Raw genomic sequence first — 27,031 nt, 5'->3', positions numbered from 1 at the left:
TAATTGGGACTATTAAAATTTGTTGAACTTATCCTTGTTCATAGACTGTTTATTATTTTCATTTTGAATCAATCATCTAAGCTCAGCAGGATTTTATCAGATCTGTCATATGAAATTGTAGAACTGAAAAATTATAAACATATTTAGTTTTTGTTTTAATTGGAGATTTGAGAAAACCAGTTGGACATTACTGCATGGTAATATGTCTGTCAGAAATCTTGTCAATGGTTGTGTTTTCTTATTATAGAATCCTCAATCAAATTCAAATGGTTTACAATCAATTTCTATCTCAGTCAGACACAGAAGTAAAGTTCAAGATAAAGAAATATATGGTATCTTGTTTGAAAATCTTAATTTTTATAAAGTGCATAGTTAAATATTTAAAGTCCCAAATGTGATTTCTTTTTGATATAGAACTGTATATTTTATGATTTCTTGTCAGAGATTATGATGCTTAGAAGTGATTTTTAAGGCTTCCATATGGCATAATACATTAATTTTGACTTTTTTATTGTCACAGTCTGTTTAAAGTGCATTAGCTCAGCTAAGTTAGATGTCAAATTCATGTTCACTGATTTGACTTGAATTCTCATATTTGAATTATGACACTAAAATGTAGATCCAAATTACAAAAAGCCTAAAATAAAGAATTAACAATGCGTAGATTGATTAATATATATCAGAATTAGATGTATATTAAAGTCAAGACACTCTTTAATTAACCATATCCCTAGAGAAAAAAATCAGTGGAATTACACTGGAATACCACTGATATTCCATTGTAATTTCCACTGGAATTCCAGTAATTATCAATGGAATAATTTGGCTGGAATTCCACTGGAACTACATTGGCTTTCCACTGGAATTACAGTGAAAATTCCAGTGTTATTTCACTGGATTCCAGCCAAATTATTCCACTGATAATCACTGGAATTCCAGTGGAAATTTCAGTGTTATTTCACTTGTATTCCAGTGGAATTCCAGCCAAATTATTCCAGTGGAATGTGAATGTAATTCCAGTGGTATTTTGCTGCAACTCCAGTGGAATAACTACAGTTCCAGTGGAATTGCTACTCTCACATATATTAGCCCTATTGCTGGCCTTATCACTACTTCTGAGAAACACAAAATATAGTGATTCATCATATGATTGATCTGATCATATTCAAATAAATAACATTTTTAACATCCTATCCATGAACAGAAAAATGTCCTGCATGGTTTGTATAAGTAGAATAAAAACAGTGTCTATATGGTCAGCTTAAACCGTACCCACAAACTGATTAACTAATATAAAAATTATGTGTGATATATAAACTTCTCTTCCTTTCTGTAATTCAAAACTTGCTCTCTCTGTACTTCCAACTATAATTGCTGAATAAAGGTATTAAAATGGAGTCTGCATAAAATCTGTTTCATATCATTGCTGGCAGCTCATATTTAATCCCCTAAAAGTACAAAAATATCCACAAAGAATCAATTGTTCAAGAGGTAATGATTGTATGAAGCAATAAATTCAATAGAAACAGCATTATGCATCTTAAATTGCATTGGAAGTTTAAGTTAAACTCAAATTTAGTACACCCCCCCCCCCCCCCCCCCCTTTAACCCTTGAAGATAAAACTGGCGACTTAAATTATTATTAATGTTTCACCAAGTTAATTTACGATGAATATTATTCACACAATTTAATTTCTACATATCAGATTATCATATATACCCATGTACCATTTACATGTCAGATTACGATATGTCTGTTATGAATGTGACAACAATATATCAATTTATCATTCTTCATTAATTTATTGTCTGCCTAAACATTCTGATGTTTTGCTCAGATTAAAATCCTAAATGTTTTATATTGCCTCAACAAATTGTATTTCATAATCATTATATGTTAAATCAAATACTTATCTGAAAACATCTGCGTTTGGATTCTCCATTTTTGTTATCCAGCGTAATCATATGACGTCATATTTGCAAGTGCGTTTAAGTCAAGGTGTCAATCTCGTCCCATATAATATCGGCCCGAAGTTGATTCGTCCCTGTAATGGTATTTCAGTGAACTTCTCAAAACCGGTCGTCCGTTGGACTACGGAAACAGCCGATTTGCGGGGTTTGCCGGTTTGTAGAAATTTAAAATCACAAGAGTTACTTCCCCTTAATATGGGTGTTTGAGAATGTTTTGAAAATGTATTTCACTTTCATTAAAATATACGTTTTCCTTTTTAAATTTTAGTTTTGTATATAATATCTATCTTAAAATACAGCTACAACTTCTATTTCATCTTATTTTATTTTTTTATTTTGCAGGAATAAAAAAATAAAAACACCATACATTTATGATATTTCACGAATAATTAGATAAAATGTTCTACTCTGAATGGTCGAAACGGTACCTATGATACTCATTTATACGTGTGCTGTAAGTTATAAATGTTACACCTTGTCATAACGCAATATAAAAGGAGAGTTATGAAACGAAATTGACAGGTGAACAGATATTACAGCCTCGGACTATTAGGTGACCTGATTGAATTTTATTGACGAACAATTTGTAGGTTACAGTTATACAAATGAAACAGTAATTTTAAATCATTTCAGATGACAAGGCCCATTTTTCGAGAATGAGTTATAATGATATAATTATTTAAATACAACAATACCGGCTGGTATCCGATTTCAAGGAATAACCATTTAATATAATGCAAATCGGCTGGGTCTTCTTAATTTGGCCGGTATGGTGGGAGAGGCTGTATTCAGATAAATTTCAATATATAAGAAATAAATAAGGGTGATGCATTAAAACATTTTTGAACAGAATGGCAATTTATTTATTTTTCTTTGCACGTTGCTGCAGAAGTTGTCATTAAAGCAACAATTAAATTGCCTTTCAATTAAGACATCATAATTATTTTGACTAGGTACAAATGAATTGTACTGAGAATAGTCATTAGAATATAATATAAATACTTTTTTTACCCCAAAAAATGGCCATCAGTATCTAAATGATAAATCATGCAACCCAACAATGTTTTCCAGTGGAATTACAGTGGTAAAATTTTCAAATGTCATTATTCCAGTGGAATTACAGTGGTAAAATTTTCAAATGTCATTCCAGTGGAATCACCAATCAAATTCCACTGGAATTTTTAGTTTTAAATGATTTACCAGTGGAATTCAAATGAGTCACTGTAAACCAGTGGAATTCCAGTGGAATCAACTGGTATTCCACTGGAATTCCATTGATATTTTCTATGGGGTAGAGATGACATCAGAAGACTGAGATGAGCAGTAATTACCCAATGCAAATATAATTATAAAAGATCTGGAGCACATGCAGTTGGATTTTTCTAGGTCTATTTGATATCATGTTATAGATTTAAACAAATAAGTTAATCATCATTTTTACCTGCATAAGGTGTAACATCACTAATTCGGGCCAAGCCAGAAAGCACATACCAGAAAGTAGTACATATTTAACACAAAATAGTTCCTACGCATGCCAGGACATAACTTTCAAAATATTAAGAATATTTAGTTAATTTTGGTATCAAATGAAAGCTGCATGACTGGTGATCATTGTAGAAAAATTTTTGACTGATAAATTTGAATAATAAAAGAATGGCATGAAATTTAAAAAGGAGGGTACATTTTTCCTTTTTGTCAGATCGGAAGTACCTGTTTTGGTACATCCGAAGTTCCGGGAACCAGTTCTTTCTTATATGCCATGTAAGGTATGTTGATTTTTTCAGTACAGGACACCAGAAGGTGTTGCTTTGACCTGTAATGATTGTCACTTTATTTGAACTTAAGATAAAAGACCTGTGACCACTCGAAATTGAGGAATTTAACATAGAAAGCAATGGGGCCATTAATTAGTGGTGTACTTCCATAAGAATTATTTTTTGTGGAATTAATCATTCCATCAGATCACTGGTGATTCTCTTTCAGTGTTAACACTCTTTTCATTATGATAGCTGAACATGTCTTTTTCATTCATAGGTTATCTATAGTTGACTAATGAAGGTAAATCCAGAAATGCGGTTCCGATGCAAGATCTTAATAAAGTGTTGTTTTTAATTTTTACCTCCAGTTTTCTGGATCAATTGGAGGTCACATAAATAGAAATTCAATTTAGGTCATATTAATGGCTTGCAAGTCAATAATACATCAGCAATATCTTGTTTCTCTGATTATGTTAAATTTGGGCCTAACTGACTGTTTTCAACAAAATATTTAATTCAAGATATTGCTTTTACTTATTCTTGAAACAAAAAATGGAATTTTAATGTTTGTCTAAAAAGTAGTTTTTGCCCCTTTAAATGACAAAAAATAACCATATATCTGAAATGTAAATTATTAATTAACAATAAGAAAAGACATATGGACATCAAGATTATTTGGTAAATACATTGATCAGGATCAGAGCTTATCAGCTTTTCTGTTATTTAAGGTCAAGTTACAGTAAATGGGCTATGTCACAGATTTCAGTAAAATTTGGCATACAACTCTGACTCGATGAACTTCAATTGAAAATCGAAAAAATATTGCGTTTATCTCAATTGTCATTTGAAATATTACTGATTGAATTCTTACAAAATGGGTGAACATTTGTATAGAAAGCACATAAAATCGGCGAAAACCCTTCTAAAATTTGTCTTAAAATCGCCAAATCTCTAATTCTACTCCATAGATTTTTCTTAAAAAACTATATGTTGTTGATACATAAATTTCCGTTATAATGATGCAAAATAAAGATAGGGTCACCGACTTCGATCTTACGGTATACATCATTCAAAGTTGCGTTCTTTGTGAAAAAGTCCAACAAAACGTCGAAATTATCGTAACGTTATCGCGTTGCAGGCCGAAAAATGTTGATTTTTGACGTTTTTCACTACCAACGAGGTAACAAATTAACTATTAGACAAAAAACGAAGTCGGTGTCCCTATGATTATTTTATATCATTAAAACAGAAATTTATGTGTCAACAATATATAGTTTTTTAAGAAAAATCTATGGAGTCGAATCAGAGATTTGACGATTTTAAGACAAATTTTAGAAGGTTTTTTGCCCATTTTATGTGCTTTCTATACAAATATTCACCCATATTAAAAGAAATCAATCTGCAATTTTTCAGATAATAAAAGAGATAAATGTATTATTTTTTCGATTTTAAATTGTAGTTCAACGAGCCAAGGTTGTATACAAATTGTTAGCAAAATCTGCGACATAGCCCATTTACTGTTCCTTGACCTTAACAGAAGCCTTCTCATATACTGAAAAAGTTACAATGTATCATAGAAAAGATGATAGTGCTTAGCTTCTTATGGTATAAACTGTAAGTTCAATTGTGGTCACTTACAGGTCAAAATCAGTATGTCTGTCATGTCTGTAGTGAAGAGGTAAAAGATGTTTGACCGGTCAATTAGGAGAAAGATAATCTTATTATTTAGTACGAGTAATTATACTTGAAAAAGTTTTCATTGAAGTAATTGTTTATATTAATTATTTCATTAATACAAGTGCAATGATCTGAAGAGGTTTATAGAGACAACAACCTGACCAAAGAGCAGAAAACAAGGAAATTTTTATTTGCCAGTTGTTGGTCTTTCCTCTCGAGACTTTTTTTCACTGATTCAGATAAGTTTGGACAAAAATCATCTTAAAATAAATGCCTGAATTTGGCTATAAAGAAAATTAAAGATTCCTCATCCAGTAGAACCTGTGTAAAACGGTCAGCTATGGGACAATGAAACAGGCCAGGTTATTCAGGTTTTTGTTTTGAATTGAAGTTAATGACTTGGATCTCTGATAATTTACAGGAAAAAGATCTTAAAAAGTTGTATTCTAATAAATTTAACTACCATCTTAATGTATTTATTTGAAATTATGTTATGTTTTGTGTGAAAATATTGTGACATGAACATTACAAGTGTTCACTGCCTTTTCATCATGATCGTTGAATATTTAATGGCTGTTAAAATTTTAAGAAATTAGTTGCCTCTTGAATTCAAAATGATAATATTTTAACCATTTTACATATCCTTGTATGTCAAAGCGACCATGGAAACATTAGTCTGTGAGTTATCAGTTTCATTTTCACTTGGAGTTCAAGTTGTTTTCCTTTGCATCAGAACCCTTGGGTTGTTTGAGTTGTTAAACGAGGGTTTTGTTCTTTGTTTCATTTTCTATGTTGGTATATAGCTGACTTAATAAGCTAGAAATTTTATCAAACAAAATTTCATCAGGATCATACCAATCAGTGGCGGATCCAGAAATTTTCATTATTGGGGGCTGGCCCACTGACTACCTAAGAGGGGGCCCCGTTTCAGTCCCCCCCCCCCCCCCCCCCCCCCCCCTGATATCCACCTCTGCCATTGGGTTTTTGTCATCCGGGTTCACAACAGGGAACCCAGCATTTCTAAACACATTTTTAATTTCCTATTCTCCCATTTGAAAAAATTTTGTAAGTTACAACATTAGTTTTATCTGAGATATACTCTGTGTTTCTTTTTGTCAAAAATTTTGTTTAAATATTCTAATACTAAAGCTCATTCACTGTAAGTTCACAGATTTAACACCTTGCTAATTTATATCCTGAAAAACCATCATGTCTACACAATTATGTTTTGATTGCATATCAATACTGATATGATTTTGAATTAATTAACAAACTGGTTTTGACAGGTAATAATTGATGTAAGTAAGAGTATTGGGACTGCATTATAAGTCCTTACTTCAAAGTACACAGGGTCCAGTTCACAGGGGGTATTTTTACAAAGACTTTGAAGGGGGAAAACATGGGACTTCAATTTTTGCCTGAATTTGTCAGTGGTGGAAGGTTGTAGTATTTTTTTTTTAGTGTATTCACCAATCATTACTTGAGCAGACATAATGTTGGTGTCCTATTGCGCATTTCCAAACCTAAGACCATCAAGTTTGCAAATGTTGTTCAGATATTCTACATCCTGCTATAAAAAGTCTCATCTGACCCTCACAAGCTAATTGTTAAAATGGTGCCTTTACTATATATTCTAGGCATACATTGTTTTCGTTGAGGAGGTGTCACAATTCAATGAAGTGTCCCATGGTAATTAATCCAGTCTCAGGGGACAGGATAAGTGATACAATCAAAGGTTATGGACCCCTCTCCTTCCCAGGGTAATTGGCAACATATCTGTGTTGACATCACCCAACACTGGACGTCAAAACCCTTAAAATTATTTGAATATAAATGCATATTAATGTGGGAGATGTAAGGCATTGTCAGTTTACTTTCGATCTATGTGTTTGAATTTCCCTCTGGTATCTTTTGCTCCTCTTTTGTATACAAAAACAAATATGTTATGTTCATACTTACCCAAACCATACAATAAGGTAGTAATGAAATAAGGATATTCAATCTTACCCAAACCATACAATAAGGTAGTAATGAAATAAGGATATTCGATCTCACCCAAACCATACAATAAGGTAGTAATGAAATAAGGATATTCAATCTCACCCAAACCATACAATAAGGTAGTAATGAAATAAGGATATTCGATCTCACCCAAACCATACAATAAGGTAGTAATGAAATAAGGATATTAGATCTCACTTACCCAAACCATACAATAAGGTAGTAATGAAATAAGGATATTCAATCTCACTTACCCAAACCATACAATAAGGTAGTAATGAAATAAGGATATTCGATCTCACTTACCCAAACCATACAATAAGGTAGTAATGAAATAAGGATATTCGATCTCACCCAAACCATACAATAAGGTAGTAATGAAATAAGGATATTCGATCTCACCCATACCATTCGATCTCACCCAAACCATACAATAAGGTAGTAATGAAATAAGGATATTCGATCTCACTTACCCAAACCATACAATAAGGTAGTAATGAAATAAGGATATTCAATCTTACCCAAACCATACAATAAGGTAGTAATGAAATAAGGATATTCGATCTCACTTACCCAAACCATACAATAAGGTACCGGGTAGTAATGAAATAAGGATATTCGATCTCACTTACCCAAACCATACAATAAGGTAGTAATGAAATAAGGATATTCAATCTTACCCAAACCATACAATAAGGTAGTAATGAAATAAGGATATTCGATCTCACCCAAACCATGCAATAAGGTAGTAATGAAATAAGGATATTCAATCTTACCCAAACCATACAATAAGGTAGTAATGAAATAAGGATATTCGATCTCACTTACCCAAACCATACAATAAGGTAGTAATGAAATAAGGATATTCAATCTTACCCAAACCATACAATAAGGTAGTAATGAAATAAGGATATTCAATCTCACCCAAACCATACAATAAGGTAGTAATGAAATAAGGATATTCGATCTCACCCAAACCATTCGATCTCACCCAAACCATACAATAAGGTAGTAATGAAATAAGGATATTCGATCTTACCCAAACCATACAATAAGGGAGTAATGAAATAAGGATATTCAATCTCACCCAAACCATACAATAAGGTAGTAATGAAATAAGGATATTCGATCTTACCCAAACCATACAATAAGGTAGTAATGAAATAAGGATATTAGATCTCACTTACCCAAACCATACAATAAGGTAGTAATGAAATAAGGATATTCAATCTCACCCAAACCATGCAATAAGGTAGTAATGAAATAAGGATATTCAATCTTACCCAAACCATACAATAAGGTAGTAATGAAATAAGGATATTCAATCTCACCCAAACCATACAATAAGGTAGTAATGAAATAAGGATCTTACCCAAACCATACAATAAGGTAGTAATGAAAAATGGATATTCGATCTCACCCAAACCATGCAATAAGGTAGTAATGAAATAAGGATATTCAATCTTACCCAAACCATACAATAAGGTAGTAATGAAATAAGGATATTCAATCTCACCCAAACCATACAATAAGGTAGTAATGAAATAAGGATATTCGATCTTACCCAAACCATACAATAAGGTAGTAATGAAATAAGGATATTAGATCTCACTTACCCAAACCATACAATAAGGTAGTAATGAAATAAGGATATTCAATCTCACTTACCCAAACCATACAATAAGGTAGTAATGAAATAAGGATATTCAATCTTACCCAAACCATACAATAAGGTAGTAATGAAATAAGGATATTCGATCTCACCCAAACCATACAATAAGGTAGTAATGAAATAAGGATATTCGATCTCACCCAAACCATTCGATCTCACCCAAACCATACAATAAGGTAGTAATGAAATAAGGATATTCGATCTCACTTACCCAAACCATACAATAAGGTAGTAATGAAATAAGGATATTCAATCTTACCCAAACCATACAATAAGGTAGTAATGAAATAAGGATATTCGATCTCACCCAAACCATACAATAAGGTAGTAATGAAATAAGGATATTCGATCTTACCCAAACCATACAATAAGGTAGTAATGAAATAAGGATATTCCATCTTACCCAAACCATACAATAAGGTAGTAATGAAATAAGGATATTCCATCTTACCCAAACCATACAATAAGGTAGTAATGAAATAAGGATATTCGATCTCACCCAAACCATACAATAAGGTAGTAATGAAATAAGGATATTCCATCTTACCCAAACCATACAATAAGGTAGTAATGAAATAAGGATATTCAATCTCACCCAAACCATACAATAAGGTAGTAATGAAATAAGGATATTCGATCTTACCCAAACCATACAATAAGGTAGTAATGAAATAAGGATATTCGATCTCACCCAAACCATACAATAAGGTAGTAATGAAATAAGGATATTCGATCTTACCCAAACCATACAATAAGGTAGTAATGAAATAAGGATATTCAATCTCACCCAAACCATACAATAAGGTAGTAATGAAATAAGGATATTCCATCTTACCCAAACCATACAATAAGGTAGTAATGAAATAAGGATATTCCATCTCACCCAAACCATACAATAAGGTAGTAATGAAATAAGGATATTCCATCTTACCCAAACCATACAATAAGGTAGTAATGAAATAAGGATATTAGATCTCACTTACCCAAACCATACAATAAGGTAGTAATGAAATAAGGATATTCTATCTTACCCAAACCATACAATAAGGTAGTAATGAAATAAGGATATTGGATCTTACCCAAACCATACAATAAGGTAGTAATGAAATAAGGATATTCGATCTCACTTACCCAAACCATACAATAAGGTAGTAATGAAATAAGGATATTCTATCTTACCCAAACCATACAATAAGGTAGTAATGAAATAAGGATATTCTATCTTACCCAAACCATACAATAAGGTAGTAATGAAATAAGGATATTCGATCTCACTTACCCAAACCATACAATAAGGTAGTAATGAAATAAGGATATTCTATCTTACCCAAACCATACAATAAGGTAGTAATGAAATAAGGATATTCTATCTTACCCAAACCATACAATAAGGTAGTAATGAAATACCCAAACCATACAATAAGGTAGTAATGAAATAAGGATATTGGATCTCACCCAAACCATACAATAAGGTAGTAATGAAATAAGGATATTCGATCTCACCCAAACCATACAATAAGGTAGTAATGAAATAAGGATATTCCATCTCACCCAAACCATACAATAAGGTAGTAATGAAATAAGGATATTCGATCTCACCCAAACCATACAATAAGGTAGTAATGAAATAAGGATATTCGATCTCACTTATATTTAAAATATGTTTTATTATTATAGAGAAAAAGATATTTTAGTAGCATTCAATATTACAATCTGTTAATTAAAAAGCTTGTAGTAAACTTTATTTTGAGAAAGCACTAAACCAGCTAAAGCACAATTACCAGAAGCCTCAGTAAAACCATAAACTATTCATGTATTTTTTAGACATGGAAATTTTATTGTTCAAGAAATGAAATTGTACTAAACAACTCTTGATATCAATTAAAATGTAGCAACTGTCAAGATGAACCACAGCAATAAAATCACTGTTACTTTTGATAAATTGGCTGATTTCAATTAATTTATCAGATAGTTGTTGACGTCACATCATTTCTTTTGAATAACAGGGTTATCTTGAAAAATAAGTTAACAAATACTTGTATAGGCTAGAAATGACTTGTTATGACAAAAGATATTGTTGTTTTGGCTTTTAATGGAGGTCAGTAATATCTGAGAGTTGATTTATAATAATCATCAGAAATTGTCCTTTAATACAATTTATCAAATGATATTGATCTTATATGTTCTGGATTTCAAGAATCAGTATATGTTTTGTGTACAGGACATTGATATCATTTTACTTTGCTCTCCTTGAAATTGTGTAATCATGTAGCTATTGATGTAGCTAAAAATATATGTGATAGAGTAGGCACTTTGTCTATAAACTATTTGAAAAAGGTATGGTACTGACAATTTGTGTAAGAAATGGATTTCTATAACATTTTTTAATTGCTCATTTTTAAAAGTTTTCTTTTTGTCTTTTTGTTAATTTCACATGCAAAAGTTTCTGTTAATTTCACTCTCTGGTGTCTTTATTATATGTTTTAAATATAATGTGAGTTGACAGCTGTTGAGTATATCTCCGTTAATGTACCTGCATAATTACAATTTAAAATAGGTGAATTGTTAAATCTCTGATAAAACCTATTTGATTCTTATTTTGCAAAATGGGTGCAAATTGGGTTTGTGACATTACATATCCTCAACAATGTTTTGAGGATATCATGAAAGATTAGTTGCATTACTAACTGAGATAATATTAACCCTAAATAAAGTATTGTTATCGTTATAAGTCGCTCAAATACAAAAAATCTGAAATCCAAACTAAGTCATAATAATCCTACTTTATTCTTTTCAGACTTTACCAGCACTTACTACAGAGCAAGCAGAGTTAGACTTTTTAATGGAAGCTGTTATAATGAGGTTAGTTAATTATGACATGTCAGACATTTATTCCATGTGGTCATGTGACTTAACTGAGATTTTATTAAATAGACAATAGTTTTATTCAAACATTTTATTGTACATAGAACCAGGCATACATGTCAGTTCTGTCTTTAAAGCTTGCTTGACCAGCAGGTTAATGTTTCCTCAAAAGCTGAGCCAGGGATCATGGGGATGTCAAATCAGAAACGGAGTTTTGACCTGGATATCGATCATGAAGCCAAGTTTGACATGGAGGTCAAATCTGAAGCCAAGGTCAACCTGGAGGTCAAATGTAAAGCCAAGTCTAACGCATTGGACAAATCTCAAGCTGAGTCTTGTATTGAGGTCAAATCTGAAGCTGAGTTTGACAGGGGGTCAAATCTAAAAAGCCAAGTCTGGCATGGAAGTCAAATCTGAAGCTGAGACTTTTCTGGAGGTAAAATCTGCACCAGACTTTGACATGGAGGTCAAATCAAAAGCCAAATCTTACATGGAGGTCAAATCAGAAGCCAAGTCTTACATGGAGCTCAAATCAAAAGCCAAGTCTTACATGGAGCTCAAATCTGAAGCCAAGTCTTATCTGGAGGTCAAATCAGGAAATATCTGCTATGTTCATTGCTATTTCACAACTTCAAGTGAAGCCCTATGGTGTTGTTATTTTTTTTATTGCCCATTTATGGACATTGTTTTCTGGTCTGTGCGTCAGTCCGTCTGTTTGTTCATTTATCTGTTCGTCCGGCTTCAGGTTAAAGTTTTTGGTCAATGTAATTTTTGATGAAGTTAAAGTCCAGTCAACTTGAAACTTAGTTAACATTGTTGCTTATAATATGATCTTTCTAATTTTAATGCCAAACTAGAGATTTTACCTGATTTTTACGGTCCACTGAACATAGAAAATGATACGTATGGGGTATCCATGTACTTGACACATTCTTGTTTTTATATGTGTTTATTTTTGAATGGAAGGCCTTCATCACCTTTTCAATGCTCTTTACCAATTTTTCCAATCAATTTGGTTTTGTTTTTCTCTTAAAAGCTGTCATTTTCTCATTGAAATTATTTAAAGCCATTGCTTTAATTAGCTTTCGGCTTTTTTGCTACGTCAGTTTTTTTATATATATATGTCTGCGTTATTTTTCATTTGCATTAAGGTAATTCTGATAATTGATTTGTAGTTTTGGTTATATACTCATTTTCTTTATTAAATTTTTGATACTTTTTTTTTAATGTGCTATATATTTTGCCAGTAGGTATTTCTTACAGACATAATGTGTTATTATATAGCAAAATATGTTCTGAGGTCAATTTATTTTTTAACTCAGTTTTAAAAGCAGCTAACTTATGACAATTTCAAACAGCTTTGTAATTGAAATATGACCTTAACTAATTAAAAAAAATAAAAGGACCATATGCTTACATTATAACAATGAAAAAGTAAGTTATGTCATGACTGATAAATCCCAAAGTTTGTCTTGAGAAAATATAGTGTTTCATAAAATATGTATAGCACACAGTACAATTTTATGTACAATCTAAGGCATCAGTGTGATAAAATATGAAAACAAATAAACTTATTAATTTTTATTTCTTCACTACTCTAATGAAATATATTGAGATAAGTATAGAAAAGTCTCTTACAGTGATCTATACTACATTTTAAATATATGATTATTTAAGAAATTTCAATATAACTAATGGATACCTTAATCTGTGTTAAAAGATCTGATTTAGTCAATTTGATTCATACATTCTTCATTATCATGAAATTCCATAGAAAAATGATATAGGCCTTACATTCAAAGAGGAAATTACAAATTAGGTAATTCTCCTTGACCTGACTGTTTGTTACATTTAAAGATTCCTAATTAATCTACTAGGAGAAATTAAGGAAAATTGTACGTCAGTTTATAAAACTAATTAGAATTAAGGATAGAATGAGCTCACTGTTAGGGTTAGAAGAATATTTCAGAAGAAGCAGATGTTTGTCAACAATTCATTTAAGTTAACGGATAACAACTTTCAATGAATTTATTACAAATCAATTTTCATCTTTGGGCTCCTCCACATGTGTTTGTTAACTCTAAATCTCCTATGACTTGATCATTAATGGAACAAACTTAAAATAGATTTTACTTCACCCAGTGAATATTTTGTAGTATGGATGTTATCCTGATCTATATTAAAAAAGTAAGGAAATATGATTGTCATTAATGAGACAACTATCCACTAGAGACCTTTGGAGTAAGATGTTGACAACTATAAAGCACTTTATGGCCTTTAACAATCAGGAAAAACATAAAATGTGAAGTAAGCTATAGAAAACCCTGGCATTACAAATTGTTATACAATTCTTTCACCTATGATGAAGTTGAAAATATCTGTATGTTTTAGATCCAGATGCAATAATTTATCTCCCTAAGCATTTATAAAACAAGATTTCTATGAAATTTGTTGTTTTTATTTAACTGTTCTATTTCCACACCTTACATTGGATTGTAATGTATCCTTGTCATCTAGTTTGAGGCCTACAGTTTATAGAAGGCTATACTGTTGTATGTCCATTATCTTGAAGATATTTTTGCTCTTTGAAAGATATTATCAGAACTATCTAGTACAAAAAAAATGTATTAGTATTTTCTAATTGTCTGCATGATTTGAACCAAGTCTATGAGGAATAACACATTTGGAAATATAATACCCTTGAAGTGTCCTAGCTATACTAGCCTTGCCTGAATATTTTTTCTTGTTTTTCAGTAAATTTCAGCATCCAAACATTGTAAAGTTTATTGGTGTGTGTTTTGAATGTCATCCACGGTATATTATCCTGGAGTTATTAGAAGGTGGAGATTTAAAAACATTCCTACGAGAAATGAGACCAAAATCAATGAGTTTAAAGGTAAGAATAATATTACACGCAGTATGTCATACAGACTCCAGGAATTGTTCTATGCTAGGATTAATCCTCAAGTTTAAGTTTTTTTTAAAGAATAACAACAAATTATCTTCCTTCATATCATCATTTACATCTATTTGTCTGTTATCGCAACTGTTTTTTTTAGAAGAATTGAGAGCCCCTGACCCTTTTGTGAAATTTGATATAATTACTCTTCAAAAGCATTTATATCAAATATCAAAAAATTGTAATTTCCAAATAACTCATTTTAGGCATTTCCCTGAACAGTATTGTAGAATCCAGACTGATTATAACAGTTCTTTTTTGGTAGAAAAATATACTTGGTATTTATTTATTTTTTATAGGGAACTATGACACCATCTTTGACATGTATAGACTTACTCAAGATAGCCATAGATATTGCCAAAGGTTGTCAACATTTAGAAGATAAACATTTTATCCACAGGTGAGACTGTTACCAATAATGATTTCTTTATTTTTGATGGTGCTTTAAACATGCTGCCATAGAAATAGTTGAAAGAACTTGAGAAGGTATATTCAGAGATTTGATAAATGATTATTAATTAAATTGTTCTTCCACTAATGTAACTTGTAATGAAGGACTGCTGAACTGAATGATAGGAGCCATCTTGATTTGTGAGACTTTTAACTAATGAAGATCATCTGGATCAAAGAACATCAATTAAAGCAGCTAGAATTAATCAGTTCTTAGAATATGTACTCTTATTTGTGCACTTTTACAATGAAGAATAAATTTGAAGACAACATTTTTTTTAAGAAAAGCTTTTGTTGGTAATAAATTTAAACACAGCCCTGAAATCTAATTATTCTGTAACTTTGCACAAAACAAGATATACTGATGAATAATGCCAGCTTTATTAATTGATAAAGTTTATTATACGTCTTGGTTTCAAGGTCTTAGTTCATTAGAAAACAAAAATCATTCCATAATTAGAGGGTAGAATGAAACTTAATGTCTGTTTCTATCTACAGAGATATAGCTGCAAGAAACTGCCTATTAACATGTAAAGGACCAAACAGAAAATGCAAGATTGCAGATTTTGGTATGACAAAAGATATATACAGGTATATATATAGGTTCCCAAATATTTTTGTATGACCAGATTTATTCAAGTATGTTCTCAAACATTTTGGTATGACAACAGACATACATTAAAAACATACTTGTAAATGTTCACAAACAGTTTGATAGGGCAATGACATATACAGATTTTTTTTTTTTTTTTTTTTTAAATCTTTTTTTGCATTTGTAATTATTGTGTTAGAGTTTAATAGCAGTGCATTAACAGTCTTTGAAGGCTGGCTGATATGTAAATAATGTACTTAAAAATGTTGAATTATTATGTAATATCAGGTTGCACTATAAAATAGAACATATATATTATATAAACAAGTATGTTCTCAAACATTTTGGTATGACAAAACAAATATACAAGTATGTTCTCAATCATTTTGGTATGATAAAAGATATATACAAGTATGTTCTCAAACATTTTGGTATGACAAAACAAATATACAAGTATGTTCTCAAACATTTTGGTATGACAAAACAAATATACAAGTATGTTCTCAAACATTTTGGTATGATAAAAGATATATACAAGTATGTTCTCAAACATTTTGGTATGATAAAAGATATATACAAGTATGTTCTCAAACATTTTGGTATGACAAAAGAAATATACAAGTATGTTCTCAAACATTTTGGTATGATAAAAGATATATACAAGTATGTTCTCAAACATTTTGGTATGACAAAAGAAATATACAAGTATGTTCTCAAACATTTTGGTATGACAAAAGAAATAAACAAGTATGTTCTCAAACATTTTGGTATGACAAAACAAATAAACAAGTATGTTCTCAAACATTTTGGTATGACAAAAGACAGATACAAGTATGTTCTCAAACATTTTGGTATGATAAAAGAAATATACAAGTATGTTCTCAAACATTTTGGTATTCAAAAGACATTTAAAAGTATGTTCTCAAACATTTTGGTATGACAAAAGACATATACAAGTATGTTCTCAAACATTTTGGTATGACAAAAGAAATATACAAGTATGTTCACACACATTTTAGTATGACAAAACAACATGTATAGTTTTGTATTTAAACTTCAAAACATTGAGGGAGGGGATTCTTTATACAAAAACATAAAACATAATTAGTCTTGACAATGAAACCCTTGAAACAGTAAACACATATATGACATTTGTCTGGTATGCTTTTGGAAAAATCAAAATAGCATCTACTCTGTTAAGTGTAACAATTGTTATTTTGTTTTTAAAGTTTCAAAATCAATTTATCTTCATGCCTTGTTTATAGATCAAAATTAAAGCAATAGTAGTGCAATTTTCATTTTAAAGGTGCTAATTAAAAAGTAAAATCACAAATATTCTGAACTCCAAGGAAAATTTGAAACGGAAAGTCCCTCATTTAGGTATTATTGAACAAATTTTGTTTGATTCTTTTTCATTAAAAAAACACTCAATCAAAAGTATGAATTATTGAAAAAAAAGTTCATCTGGCAGACTATGTCTTATAATTTCAGGTCAGATTATTACAAAAAAGGCGGTAAAGCCATGTTACCTATCAAATGGATGCCTCCAGAAGCTTTTTTGGATGGTATTTTCTCTACAAAGACAGATGTTTGGTAAATATTTTATTTTTCCTACAGAAGGGGGTTAACTATCGTGCACAGTAGTTAGTGTAGTTATAATGGATTAGACAAATATATTCAAACTGGCCGAGATTTTCTTCTTTATCGGTCAAAAGATCATGGTCCTGTGACTGAATTAATAAGCAATGCCGCTGTCCATCAGATTTTCTTTATCTGAATTTTATGCCGACAGGGGAGACATATCTCTGTTTTAACAGTTTATTATGAATTAGTATGAAAACATAATTTCTGTCAAACCAAATGAATTTCCTCTTTTCCTCCCAGAACCACCTGTCTATCTCACAACAATAATTCTCATTTGATTTGTATTGTCTGTCCTCCTATTCAGCAGCGGATCGCAGGATTCATATTTGTAGTTACACAGAAGTTACTCCTTTCTCAGTCCACTTGTTTTCATTTCTATTCCCATGGTCAAAATGGGATTAGCTTTCCAGCACTGAAACCTTTTCCCTCCCTAATATCCTTTTAAAAAGTGAAGGCAGTTATTTTGATTTTATTTTCCTTAACATTAATTGTTTTCTGAGAATTGAGACGGAAGCATATTTTCTAGTTGACAGCCCGGGAGTGATTAAGAAAATGTCTGTTTATCTCAGATTTTTCTTGACAGGATTTGTTGATTGACGAAGAAAGAAAATCTCGGCCAGTTTGAATTTATTCGTCTAATTTGATAGCAAAAAAAGCAGATTGATGGTAAAATTGTAAACAATATAAGTCAATTGTAAATTTTGATTGAGCCTCAAATCAATTTAGCTTAGAGGCATTTCCTTTTCTTCACAATTGAATTAGTTTTGAATTTGATATAATAAGATTAAAGAACGAATATATTTCTTAATCGTAGTTTTAACTACCACAATTTTATTATGGTTTATAGATAATAGAATAAAAAGGTTTATGCAATAAGTAATTAACTGACTTTTCTCTATTATACCCAACATAACAAGTTGAAAAGGATTAAACGTCTATCTGATAACAATTTGTAGTCACTTATGGAATATATATCTCTTAGTCTATACAATATTAAGTTTGTTTCCTACTAAGATTTTCTTCATAGAAAGTTGATGCTTACATGGCAGCTATTGAACTAATGATTTTTTTCAAATGCTTTAACTATTGGTATGGTCTCTCCTTTGGCCTTCGTTTTCCATTTGATGAAAGATGGATTATTCTCAACAAAACCTTTGTAACTTAGATTGATAATTAATTCAGAAATAAGGGTGTAGCAAATATCACAGGATTTGGAGTGGGGGCCTTATATTTATAGTGAGTGTGTTGCATTAAAACTTTTTTCATTTCTGTATGGAGTCCTATCTGTATTGAAGAAATTTTTAACTCAATCAACAACTTAAATAAATGTGAAAATAGGAATCAACAGTGTGGTACCATTATTAAAACATCTGCCTTCCATGGGTATATATAAAAAAGAAGGTGTGGTGTGATTGCCATTGAGACAACTATTCACAAGCGACCAAATGATGCCGAAATTTACAATAATCAAATGAAATAAGCCTAATTGGATCCCAATTTACATATTTACTCAACGTCTCTACTTTATAACATTTTATATTTCTAAATGTAGGAGCCTTGATCCATTTTGAAAAATTTAATTTGGTTTCAATGGAAATGAACTTCCAAGAATATTGTGTTTAAGACCGCCATACTTTGATCTATAATGGTTTACTTTTACAAATTGTGACTAGGATGGAGAATTGTCTCATTGGCACTTATACTACATCTTCTTATATCTACTTGAAAGTTTATTAGAAATGAGAATACAGACTTCTAAGTGATAGTTTTACCACATTTGTCACATATTTATTAAAGGATATCACAAAAACTCTCCAGAAATTGTCTGTGGTTAAAACACCAAACAGTTATTTTAAAGATAATTGTAACATTGCCGTCATTTAAAAGATAATGGTCAGATTGTGTCTTGAAGCAAATAAGTTTTTTTCTACATGACCTCGTGAGAATCAAAGAACAATAATGTATCTATTGATGCTGTTAAAGTGTCTTTTGTTAATCATTTATTTTATTCTACAATAAATGAGAAGTTTGCAAGATAGTCATTGTTATACACATTGATGTGGAAAGTCTGTAGATTGCTAATTAAATAACAAGGCTTTGTCCCTTGATAAATGACCTAAGTGTGGGAGTCTTAAATAAAACTACTGTACTTAAATATATGTGATACATATTTTATATATTTATATTATATAATCAACTTCTAGTAAAGGAACCTACTCATATATAGCAATATAACCATTGATTATTATCTTGTAATATACATGTACAACAACGATTGAAATTTAACCAAATTGCTCATCTTGAAGGTTAACTGTGACCTTGAGATGAAGAACAACAATAAAAAGGCTGTTTCTTTTCTTTCTGTGTTCTTTGCTCTGCATGTACTGATTTTGTGTCACGAATGGATAGTCCCCATATCTTTGAGTATTTATCAAATATTTCACAGATATATATATATAAATTGAAATTGACATCTTCATATGACATATTATAGCCTCCCAAGGGTGACTCGGCGTGGGGGGGGGGGGGGGGGGGGGGGGGGGGGGGAATATTGTCACTACAAGTCTTCTTCAGACAGGTAGTTAAACTCTTGCAAAAGTGGGGCATCCATTTGGCTGTGCAGGATGTACAAGAAAGCAGCCATGTCTGGTGAGAATGTGGACGTTAAATCCCTTGCCTTGTGTAAAGAAAATCCAACACTATTTACACTTTTAGATCAAATAAAAGAACCTTTGCAATCACTCTGAGTGGACTATATTTTGCCTGTTGGAAGATAAAATTTCTGACCCTATCCAATATACCCTCATTTACAAGTGACAGTCAAACCTTTCCAGACCTTCTTCTTTGGTGCCCTCTATTACAGGACCTACTTATTGTACTTATTATTGATATATTCATCCTAAACATGCATGAAATATTTGCAATAGGATGTTTAGAAACCAAAAATCAATGACATATCATTATAGATTTACATGGAAATATACTGCTTTCATATCAAAATACAACTTCTAACAAAAAATTGAAAGGATTTACTTTCAGATTTGAAATTTGAATATCATATATTTTTTTTATTTCTTAAATCTTTGAATATATGTTTTGAATGCTGTGTTTATGTGAATTTATATGATATGAAAGCCAGTAACCATTACATTTGAAGCAAGAATACTTTTTTAAGAAGAAAAAGAAAGTGTTAGGTTGTTCCACTCATTTGCACTACTTAATGAAAAAATACATTAATTTACAATTGTATTCTTTCATAAAACTAAATTATCCAGGACCTCCCTATGAAGCAGAATTTTTCAATCAGAAATTTCATTTATAAAAAGTAATCTCCATATGATACAATCAAATCAATTGAAATGAAAGTTTCAACAAATAATTACATTTCTGTTTTTGAAATTGTCTAAATATCAGGAGTTGTGGTATGTTTGTCAATGAGACAACTTTCCACCAGAGTTCTTATAAGTTGCAGGAAATTATCAATTAAGATCAACATACAGTTAGGTCACAGAAAAACTGAAAATCAAAGAAGAAACATTTGCTTTACAATTTGTTATGATGGCTCCAATAAATGAAAAATCTGTTATTAATCTAGTTATTTTTATATTTGAAAAAATCTCTCTCCTACTGTTTTGCCACTAGATGAACCTCATAAGATCTATTATCAGAATTAGTGTGGATTCAATCATATTGATGGATACTAATTTTTGTGGATTTCATGGGTAGAGGGGAACCACAAATTTACATGTTCAACGAAGTTACAAATTTTTTAAAGTATAATTATCCACAAATATACAAGTTTTACTCATTCCACAAAAATTGGTACCCACAAAAGTACATGAATCCACAGTAGAAATATAACAGTAAGGTAGTTTTGTTACAGTTAAAGTAATAAAGCATGCAAACCAAGAGTTGATTGGACAATGGATATTATATTGGAAACAATTACAATTTCTGAGCAAACAACCAAACAAAGTTGGCAAGCAAGGCATTTAAACTGTTGGTTTGCATGCTTTATTATTTTAACTGTAAATGAAAACATTATTATAGCACTATAGTTCTTGTGATTTAATTGGTATGCATTTGGGATATTTTTCAGGTCATTTGGAATTTTGTTGTGGGAAATATTTTCCATGGGTTATATGCCTTACCCAGGAAGGACAAATCATGATGTCATGCAATACGTTACAAGTGGTGGAAGGTTAGAAGCCCCTCAACAATGTCCACCTGTCATGTAAGTTAAGGTTTTATGGTGACAGGCAATGGAAGCCTTGTGCTTTTTATGTATTATATGAAGACATTTTATGATGATAATATTCTAGATTTTTTTTTAATTTGTAATTTGATGCCATTTCCAGATTGCATGAATTAAAGTTATTTCAATTTTTTTATGAAGGAATGCCTATCCATCTGTTTGTATGTGCATCACCTTGTTCCTCACATGTCCTGTCTTTCTCTCTGTTTTCTTTAAATAGGCTTTCAGCACACAGACCTGACATGTCCTGTTTTCTTCAGATTTCTAAGGAAAATGCATGGTTTCACAACAGCCTTCAGTCTTTAGCATGTTTCTGACGCATGTCCTACATTTTACCTTTACACAGGTTTGGGGTTTTACTTTGGAGTACCACAGATTTTCCCCTTGTATAATTGTACTGACAAGTAGAATACCTATCGTTATATCATAGCATGAAAGAATAGTCTTATTTAAATATGATTAGTGTTGCAAAAACTTTATAATTAAAATGTGTACAAAACATATTGACTTACTTTTTTAAATGAAATATTGAATGAGTACCCACAAAAATGTCCATTTTGACCTTGGTCATCATTAAAAGTTTAGTTTTGATGTGACCTACAGTGACTTCTAACCTATGTTTTGTATGTATTAAAACAAATGTGTGACAGTTTAGAACCGGTGAATGTTTATTGTAGGTACCAGTTAATGTCAATTTGCTGGGCAGCCATTCCAGAAACCAGACCAACATTTTCTGAATTAATAGAAAGATTACAAAGGGCCAAACAGGTATATTAAAACTATTCTATTTTGCTACTTTAACTACAAACCTACTTGGTTTCTAAGTAAAACATCATCTGAAATAGCTATTGGTAAACAAGTAGAATAATAGGTGATATGTTGTGCACTTCATTTGACAAATTAGTTCAAACCATCTTGAATAAAAACAGAAAATGTATGATGATATATACAAGAAGAAGTGGTATGATTGCAAATTTGACAACACTCCACTAGAGACCAAATGACACAAAAATTAAGAATTGTAGGTCCCTGTACATCCTTCAACAATGAGCAAAGCCCATACTGCATAGCTACAAAGGCCCCAAAATGACAATGTAAATCAATTCAAAGGAGAATAGTAACAGCCTAATTTTCACCACTTTTAGCACCATTACATGTATTTATGAAAATTAAAAGTATTATAAATATATCAATTACTTTGCATTTTAACTCACTGAGGTGAAGTGCCATTTGGTCTATCTATTCCCTTTAGGTCTCATCATCCATTGAATCTTACACAAATCTTCTCCTCTGAAACTATTTGGCCACTATCACCATTTGGGTAACTAGTTGTTTTATGATCCTGCTTGCTAACCAACATTGCCCATATGGCGATAAAATTTGTGCAAAATGCAAGTTTTGTATGTTATCTTTAATAAAATTGAGAATGGAAATGGGGAATGTGTCAAAGAGAGAACACATTGAAAAAAAAAAAAAAAAACATTATAGGTAGAGATAGTTTTACAGGACATAAAAGGCTCAAATTGTTGGTCTTGTCCCAATAGTTTTTGCCCTTGTATTAAAAAATTTACAATTCTTTTGTGTTACTTTTAGATAATAGGCAATAACATTAAAAATATCAAAATAGAAAGTCAAAATAGTTATAATGACAGTCACAAATGCTGTTTTACTGCAGGGGACTCGTAGTGGAGACAGAAAAGCAGTAACTTTTAGCCATTGAAAAAGATTGTAACAAAAAAATTGCATTATAATGTTTCCATTCCAGATGCCTGAAGTCATAAATGCTCAAATCCCGACATTTTATCAGATTCCCAAACTCCCTGTGTTATCAGCAGAGTGTGTAGAACCTTTGGAAGATTCTGACGATGAAGAACAATGTAATCAATGTGTACGAGACTCTGAATCCAAGGAACCACTGCTGCCTCTTCATGAAACCACGGATGAAAACATTGAATCACAATTTATATCAAGTTTTAATGTGACTTTTGACCATGACAATTTAGGGTCAGAAGCTAGTGAAAAATCTTTATCATCTCGATCACGTGACTCTGATTGGACCAATCAAAGTCCAGTATTAACAGATGCCAATATACAGTGTAATGTTAATCTTGAAGAGGATTGATATTTGTACTTGAAAATAATTTAAAACCATGAATACAACTACAACATATAAACGTGTGTATTTCAATGTGCACTCAAGATAATTCTTAATACATGAGTTGTAAACACAGCAACCATCTTATATACTGGTGATAAAAGATACTTATGTAACTTGAGAAGTTATTAGTATAATGTGAGCAATATTGTTAAATATGATGCAACTGAAGATAGCTAGTGTTAAATGATAAACAGCATGATGGATATTTACATAATCCTCAGAAACATGCTCAATTTTCTTGCACAGGATATTGTTTTGTGTGACTGTTAAGTGGAATAAGGTGGTGTATAGATTTCAACTACTTCAGTATACCATGCATTTTTACAACTCTATCCAAAATAGTACAATACATATGTGTCAACATTGAGGAAAGGATCACGGTATAAAGCAGACCCTCTAGTTTTGGTATTATCCTTAATCTCTAGTTCACTGTGATATGTGAGCTGCATGCTGTCACTTATATGTTCTATATTTAGTGCATGACATCATCAGTGTATCATGAAGTGAAATTAAAAAAATAATCCAGTTCTTTTTTTTTTTTTACATCGACATTTTATAAGAATTCTACTTAAAATGAGTATTACATTGTACCAACAAATCTTTAATTAAGGATGAAAAACATTTACGGTTGAATGAGATAACCCATTTTAGTCCAGCTTCAGAGGGCGTTGGTGGCCAGGTGGTGTCATAAGTCCAGCTACTGTATCACTTGCCTGTCAACAATGAGGTTGTAAATATGAGTCTGACACATGACAGGCGTGTTACACTCGAACCTAATTTTACTAGGATTGTCAGTTAAATCCTACCAAGGATCAGTTGTTCTCTCTCAACACTTCATCCTCCAGCAATAAGAAACTGGCTGCCACACAATAGGCAGCAGTTCTAAAACTGTTAAATACCAATTGATCCAAGGGGGTGGGGGTGGGGTCAACTTCCTATTATTGGGTATACAGGGATGTGCCAAAAGTATGAGTCATAATTTTGCGAGATTTTATATAAAAATGGCCTTCCTTTTTTAATGACATCCTATATTAAAATGCATTTACGTTAGATAACTGTATAATGATTTGGGGGTATGATCTACATATCATATATAAATATGCTATTGAGAATCTTACATTATTAATGGTCAATTATTATAGGTAGCTGGTATATTTATGAATTATGAGTGATGATGAGTTAGTGCTTATATAAGCATTGGTCATATTTTAAATATTGTATATAAGTATAGGTCATTCTTTCTTAAATATTTATATAACTATAGGTACTGAATTTCAGTGAATGTTATATTAACATGGGTATTTTTTTGAGGCAAAAATGGCACACCCTACCCAAAAAATATTGAAGTTACCACATATGCCGAAAAATGTAATTTTTCAGATGTTTTTTGTCAAAAAAGAAAGTGGCCGCATCTGTGTGCATCCTCACCCGTTATATATGTTATGAATTATCAAATACAACTTACCTTTCAATATTAAGGATGAACACCAATGTCGCCACTTTCATTTTACAAGAAAACTGTCTAAAATTTAACTAGAATTGTAAAGATTTCAGTAATTTAGCATGACTTAATTGTGCTAGTACCCAATATATGTGCATTGTATTGTCAAAAACAGCCAATATTTATGTAGCAGAAGCATTCTACTGTCAAATAAATAACTAAAAGTTTACATTTTAACAATATGGTAAAACTACTATATTTTGAAGCCAAAAAGGGGTCTTACTGAACCTACTTTGATTACATTTGATATTGATTCATAAATCAGTCATCAGTTCTCTATGGAAGGGACACAAATGTGATTCCAGTGACAATTGATCTGTTTATGATTCCAAACAGTTTAATTGCATAATCCAAAATACCAGAATAATGAATTGCATAATCCAAAACACCAGAATAAAGAATTGCATAATCCAAAACACCAGAATAAAGATTTACATAGGCTAAAACACCAGAAAAAAATGAATTGAATAAACCAAAACACCAGAATATGAATTATAGTGGACAAAACCAGCAGAAACATTAACTGCATATATAGGAACACAAGAATAATGAATAACAGACCAAAACACCAAAATAATGAAATATAAATGCTTAAACACCATAACTACATTTTGGATTGGCCAGACCATCAAAACAATGAATTTTTGCATAAATTATGCAAAGCTCCAGAATAATGAATAACAACCAAAACTTCAGAGTAATGAATTACTCAGGCCAAAATACCAGAATAATGAGTTGCATAGTTCTAAATACCTGAATATTGAGTTGCACAGGCCAAAATACCAAAATAATGAATTTCACAGGCAAAATATCAGAATAATGAACTACATAGACCAAAATAATGAAATATACAGGCAAAACATCAAAAAAATGTATTACATAGACCAAAATACCAGAATAATGAAAAACACAGGCCAAAATACCAGAATAATGAGTTGCATTGGTCAAAATACCAGAATGCTGAATTAAAAAGACCAAAATAATGAAATATACAGGTAAATTACCAGCCCTAATAATGAATTACACGGGCAGAATACCAGAATAATGAGTTGCACAGGCTAAAATACGAGATATTTGAATTACAAAGACCAAAAAATCACCAGAGTAATGAACTACACAAACAAACAAAAAATGTATTAACACCAAACTAAGAAATTACATAGACAAAAGCACCAGCATATAATGAATAACATTGGACAGAACCAGATGAATAGTGAATTACATAGACCCAAAAACAAATTAATATTAATGAATATGTAATTGAAATGGATTATTTTTTGTGTGAGTAAGTACATTGTAATCATACACTGTAAAATTGTTTATACACCTATGTTAGATGTTTATGAGTAAATTATGTTATGTTTGCAATAAAGATGAAGGGACATGTATTTCCAGTTTAGTTTATCTGACCTTGACCTCATTGTCATGGATGTTAAGATTATGTGATAGTTGTAGTAAAGCTTTATATTTAGGAATGTCAACATAAAATTATGTCGATATATTTCAGCATGTGCACTCTTGTTCTTGAA

General features: G+C 31.1%; 1 protein-coding gene across 1 annotated transcript in view; it reads left to right on the top strand.

Annotated features, from left to right (window-relative positions):
* LOC134712696 (leukocyte tyrosine kinase receptor-like) overlaps positions 1 to 25,113 on the top strand; it is a 192,095-nt gene extending 166,982 nt beyond the window's left edge. Inside the window, exons 21-28 of the mRNA XM_063574487.1 lie at positions 11,876 to 11,940; positions 14,698 to 14,839; positions 15,202 to 15,302; positions 15,851 to 15,943; positions 17,436 to 17,537; positions 21,688 to 21,822; positions 22,521 to 22,611; positions 23,609 to 25,113. Coding sequence (XP_063430557.1) covers positions 11,876 to 11,940; positions 14,698 to 14,839; positions 15,202 to 15,302; positions 15,851 to 15,943; positions 17,436 to 17,537; positions 21,688 to 21,822; positions 22,521 to 22,611; positions 23,609 to 23,965 — 1,086 coding nt within the window. The 3' untranslated portion in view covers positions 23,966 to 25,113. The remainder of the gene's footprint in view (positions 1 to 11,875; positions 11,941 to 14,697; positions 14,840 to 15,201; positions 15,303 to 15,850; positions 15,944 to 17,435; positions 17,538 to 21,687; positions 21,823 to 22,520; positions 22,612 to 23,608) is intronic.
* Positions 25,114 to 27,031: the final 1,918 nt, after the last annotated feature.

This window comes from Mytilus trossulus, chromosome 3, assembly GCF_036588685.1.
Source record: "Mytilus trossulus isolate FHL-02 chromosome 3, PNRI_Mtr1.1.1.hap1, whole genome shotgun sequence".
Classification (NCBI taxonomy): domain Eukaryota; kingdom Metazoa; phylum Mollusca; class Bivalvia; order Mytilida; family Mytilidae; genus Mytilus; species Mytilus trossulus.
This window is presented reverse-complemented; position numbering and strand designations above follow the sequence as displayed.